Source organism: Sinocyclocheilus grahami, unplaced genomic scaffold (assembly GCF_001515645.1).
Source record: "Sinocyclocheilus grahami isolate Dianchi unplaced genomic scaffold, SAMN03320097.WGS_v1.1 scaffold167.1, whole genome shotgun sequence".
Classification (NCBI taxonomy): Eukaryota; Metazoa; Chordata; class Actinopteri; order Cypriniformes; family Cyprinidae; genus Sinocyclocheilus; species Sinocyclocheilus grahami.
The window spans coordinates 61,871-67,540 of NW_015505346.1; the positions used below are offsets into that span (position 1 = coordinate 61,871).

The 5,670-nt window shown below is 39.0% G+C and overlaps 1 protein-coding gene across 2 annotated transcripts in view; it reads left to right on the top strand.

The window, feature by feature from the left end:
* LOC107593195 (F-box only protein 38-like) overlaps positions 1-5,204 on the top strand; it is a 19,121-nt gene extending 13,917 nt beyond the window's left edge. For both annotated transcript variants that reach the window (XM_016282802.1, XM_016282803.1), the window contains exons 18-21: positions 2,468-2,613; positions 2,925-3,028; positions 3,300-3,413; positions 3,685-5,204. In XM_016282802.1, coding sequence (XP_016138288.1) covers positions 2,468-2,613; positions 2,925-3,028; positions 3,300-3,413; positions 3,685-3,863 — 543 coding nt within the window. In that variant the 3' untranslated portion in view covers positions 3,864-5,204. The remainder of the gene's footprint in view (positions 1-2,467; positions 2,614-2,924; positions 3,029-3,299; positions 3,414-3,684) is intronic.
* Positions 5,205-5,670: the final 466 nt, after the last annotated feature.

A 5,670-nucleotide genomic window follows, 5' to 3' on the forward strand; every position in this document is an offset into this window, starting at 1 on the left:
TATATATACAGTGGGTAAAAAAAGTATTTAGTCAGCCACCAATTGTGCAAGTTCTCCCACTTAAAAAGATGAGAGAGGCCTGTAATTTTCATCATATGTATACCTCAACTATGAGAGACAAAATGAGAAAAAAAAATCCAGAGAATCACATTGTAGGATTTTTAAAGAATTATGGTGGAAAATAAGTATTTGGTCAATAACAATTTCATCTCAATACTTTGTTATATACTCTTTGTTGGCAATGACAGAGGTCAAATGTTTTCTGTAAGTCTTCACAAGGTTTTCACACACTGTTGCTGTTATTTTGGCCCATTCCTCCATGCAGATCTCCTCTAGAGCAGTAATGTTTTGGGGCTGTCGCTGGGCAACACGGATTTTCAACTCCCTCCAAAGATTTTCTATGGGGTTGAGATCTGGAGACTGGCTAGGCCACTCCAGGACCTTGAAATGCTTCTTATGAAGCCACTCCTTCGTTGCCCGGGCGGTGTGTTTTGGATCATTGTCATGCTGAAAGACCCAGCCACGTTTCATCTTCAGTGCCCTTGCTGATGGAAGGAGGTTTTCACTCAAAATCTCATGATACATGGCCCCATTCATTCTTTCGTTTACACGGATCAGTCGTTCTGGTCCCTTTGCAGAAAAACAGCCCCAAAGCATGATGTTTCCACCCCCATGCTTCACAGTAGGTATGGTGTTCTTTGGATGCAACTCAGCATTCTTTCTCCTCCAAACATGACAAGTTGAGTTTTTACCAAAAAGTTCTATTTTGGTTTCATCTGACCATATGACATTCTCCCAATCCTCTTCTGGTCATCCAAATGCTCTCTAGCAAACTTCAGACGGGCCTGGACATGTACTGGCTTAAGCAGGGGGACACGTCTGTCACTGCAGGATTTGAGTCCCTGGCGGCGCAGTGTGTTACTGATGGTAGCCTTTGTTACTTTGGTCCCAGCTCTCTGCAGGTCATTCACTAGGTCCCCCCGTGTGGTTCTGGGATTTTTGCTCACAGTTCTTGTGATCATTTTGACCCCACGGGGTGAGATCTTGCGTGGAGCCCCAGATCGAGGGAGATTATCAGTGGTCTTGTGTGTCTTCCATTTTCTAATAATTGCTCCCACAGTTGATTTTTTCACACCAAGCTGCTTACCTATTGCAGATTCAGTCTTCCCAGCCTGGTGCAGGTCTACAATTTTGTTTCTGGTGTCCTTTGACAGCTCTTGGGTCTTGGCCATGGTGGAGTTTGGAGTGTGACTGTTTGAGGTTGTGGACAGGTGTCTTTTATACTGATAACAAGTTCAAACAGATGCCATTAATACAGGTAACCAGTGGAGGACAGAGGAGCCTCTTAAAGAAGAAGTTACAGGTCTGTGAGAGCCAGAAATCTTGCTTGTTTGTAGGTGACCAAATACTTATTTTACCGAGGAATTTACCAATTAATTCTTTAAAAATCCTACAATGTGATTTTCTGGATTTTTTTTTTCTCATTTTGTCTCTGATAGTTGAGGTATACCTATGATGAAAATTACAGGCCTCTCTCATCTTTTTAAGTGGGAGAACTTGCACAATTGGTGGCTGACTAAATACTTTTTTGCCCCAATGTAAGTGCAACATTCAAAAAAGTATAGAAATGTGTTTATAAATGCAGCTTATCTTCCCCCAGATTTAAAATTAAAACAAGGCGCAACCGCAAGAATGGCCCAGGGCCAGTGTGAGAAAGTTTGCTGACAGTTTTCTGCATTTTAACAGCATTATTCATGTACATACGTTTTTATGATTTGCAAACTTATACATTTAGATTATTGAGATATATTGGATATTGTTGTTAAATTATTGTGATTCTAAAGTTTGGGGTCAGTAAGATCTTTTTAAAGAAATAAATACTTTTGTTCAGCAGGGCTGCATTAAATTGTTTAGAGGTGTCAGGGAAGAACATTTTAATTTCAAATAAGTGCTGTTCTTTTGAACTCTCTGTTCGGCAAAGTAACAGTTATTTTAACTCGTACTAATATTTCTCTATATTACTGTGTGTGTGTGTTTTTGTGTGTATTTGATCAAATACATGCAACCTTGTACAGCATAAGCTTTAAAAATCTTACTGATCCCATACTTTTGAATGCACGCGTGTGTGTGTGTATACTTTGCAAACCTAAACACTTAGATTTTTATGATTTTATTGGACATTATTGGTTTTAATTGATATGTAATAAAAATAACATTATAATATGATGGCTGACATAGATGCGGTTTTGCAAGTAGGAAATTATTAGAATAGTTTGTACTGTAATCATCTTGAATGAAGAAGTCATTGATGTTTTGCGTCGTGCAACTATTTTCCAGCAAATGTGTGATTTGCATTTAGAATGGCTTAATATTTAGTTACATTACAGCTTTGTTTTTGAGCCCTTTAAATGGTATTTGAAGTATTTAAAGAACAATATGTTACAGTCATGTTCTTTTCAACATCCAGATTGATTCTCTAGCGCTGGAGAAAAAGCTCTTCAGTGGTCCGTATCCATACCATATTGCTATTATCCATGAGTTCAGCAACCCACCCAATGTCAGGAACAAGGTGCGCGTACGTAGCTGGATGGACACCATTGCCAACATTAGCCAGTGAGTGATCTACATTACCCATAATACAGTACTCATAAAACTGCATCACTTATAAGAATATTTCCATTTTAACAGATTCTGATATACACCAAGAATAAAATCATTGTTTAGCGTTTTAGTGTTTATCATCTTTAGAATGCTGCAATGTCTAATTGTTTTGTTGCATGACTCATTACACTTTGATTCTGCAAAATTCTGGAAAAAGCTTTCCAAATGGCTTGTCTGATTCCTGCTTTGTCCAACAGATGGCACTATTTTCTTATCATGGTAGACCAAAAAACTCACAAGCTGTGTTTTTATCCTTTCACAAGAGAACTCATCAAGTATGAATTCTTTCCGGAGGCCACACGGACGGAAGAGGATGTAAAGAAGTATCCCACCTATCCCTGGGGCCGAGACATTTACACTTTAGAGGGTGAGAGGAAACAGATCAGGGTCCTTCGAGACTAGCCCCAAGTTCCCCTCACTTCCTATGGAAACAGTTATAGTATGTGTGAGAGAGAAATTTACAGTTGCATTTACATTTCCCAAATCCCTTCCACAAACTTAATCATCTTAATGGGTGAGAAAAGTTGCAGACTCCCATAATGTCGAAGCTGCCCATAAATGTTTACAAGATCCCTTTCAGTTTTAAAGGAATAAAAAAGTAATGGCATTCAATCTTTCCCACACTCCCTGTGCTTTAGGAGTAGTAGATGCGGCGCCGTATTCAATGATCACAGATTTCCCGTGGCTTCGCTCGTTACGCACAGCAGAGCCCAACAGTTACGCCCGATACGACTTTGAGGATGATGAAAGTAGTAAGTAACACACTGTCCATCATGAAATTACAAAGTCCAGGTGTTAATATTCAGATACAGATGCGTCATAACTATAGCACAATTGATATTTGGTCAACCTACGTTATTTTTCCATCTTTTTTTATTTTGATTATTCAATCACATGAATTATATAACATCATATACGTTTGACCTTGGTTAGATTGTTTAATGTTTTTGAAAGAATCCTCTTTTTTTTTTCTTTTTAAACCAGTCTCTCTCGCTCACTCTCTGAAATGTTCCTTTCTGTCAGCCACTATCTATGCACCACGGCGTAAGGGACAGCTCTCGGCTGACATCTGCATGGAGACCATCGGTGAGGAGATCTCAGAGCGACGGCAGACACGTAGGGGTGTTTTCCAGCGTGTGGTGGTCGTCTTCATCCACTACTGCGACGTTCGGGGGGAACCGGTGGATGACGACTACATCTAGAACAATCACTGCTCAGCCAGAGGACCTGGAGATGCTGGAGAGGGCTCTTCAACTCCCCGCCAGGCTCTGACCACCTCTGTGCAAGAACAGAGGGGCATCTTAGACGCAGCCTCAGTGTGGAATACAGAGGCATTTCCAGTTGCCTTTATCTCGGAGTTGACTTGAAACAGAGAGTGATCGCTTTCAATCAGCCATTGTCTTTTTGTGAGTTCATTCTAGACTAATGAACTGTAGAGTAATGGTGTCACCAGGCTGCTTTGCTTGTGTTCATTACATGAAGGATGAGCGGCAGCACACTTACGGTAAAGAGGGGTGATGGTGTCAGCAGTTGTTTTTGTTGCTGCAGTTGCACACATGGAAAAAGACATGCAGAGCCATGACAGGTGGCAGATGAAATCACTTGTTTGGGTTTTGGTGGAGACAGAAATGTTGTTCTTGGTAGATTTTTCTTTTTTTTGTTGGCCACTTGGCATGATTTCACAGCGTGTCTGCACCGTTTCAGGCAATAACATTGTTCTTTTATTTTTTTCCACATCATACCTTTTGAGAGACCTTTGTTTTAATAAGTCGTATTTATTTGAGTTTTTCTCTCACCTTTTCTCCAGAAGTTGGCTTATGTGTTTTTTCACTATTAACGGTGCTGTAAGTCAGTTTAATTCAGAACCTGGTGAAGAGATTAAATGTTTCTTGGCCCATGAAAGGAACGTGGCAGAATCGGTGAATAAGTGTAGCTCGGTTTCCTCTTTGTGCTCTTCATTGAGCTAAAGAATTGTGGAGTACAATTTTTTTTAGACATTTCCCCTTAGTTAAACCCACTTTTTATGGAACTCCAGTTGAATAGTTTTAAATCAGAAGCACAGTGGATATCCCTTATTCATCTTCATATGACTTGACGCACATTCTCTTTTCCTCACAAACATCGCTCTCTTCATATGGTGAAGCATCTTCAGAAATGGCCCTGTGCTGTTAACTTGCATTATAACCTACAACAGAAGTCAGCATTACTGTTTCTGGATGATTTTGTTCCTCCTCCTTGCCTAATGCTTCACATAGTTGCTTAGTTGCATTATGCGAATAATATTAAATACACACTGTGTCTTAACTGCCTGCTTGGTGCAGAATAGAGTTCACCAACTGGTGTTTGTTGTGAATGGTAAGGAAATGAACTCAATTAGAAGAAGATTGAGAGTCTAGGACCTGTTAATGCATGAAAACCACCGTCTTGCTGCTCTACTTTGTGCTTTTCTAGGTGACCAACTCTGCCATGTTTAAAAGCCAAGAAACTGGATGGATTGAATCTGCACCCATGCTGAGCACTACAGAAACTTGTGTACAAAGGTTGTGTACAGATGTTCTGTATTTAAATGATTTGTTTTATATGTTTATATAAAAGAATAAATATTTCACTAAGACATTCTGTCATGACTGTTACTGTTTTTCTCCTATTGTGTGTGTATATACATTATATAATTATTTTTGGTATACGTACACACTACTTATACCATATACAGGTACATCTCAAAAAATTTGAATATCATGAAAAAGGTAAATATTTTTTGTCACTCATTTCAGAAAGTGAAACCCATATATTATATAGATTCATTACACATAGAGTGAAATGTTTCAAGCCTTTATTTCTTGAAATTGATGATTATGGCTTACAAATAATGAAAAGACAAAATTCAGTGTCTCAGAAAATTAGAATATTACATAAGATCAATAATAAAAAGGATATTTTAAACAGAAATGTCAGGCTTCTGAAAAGTATGTTCATTTCTATGCACTCAATACTTGGTTGGGCCTCCTT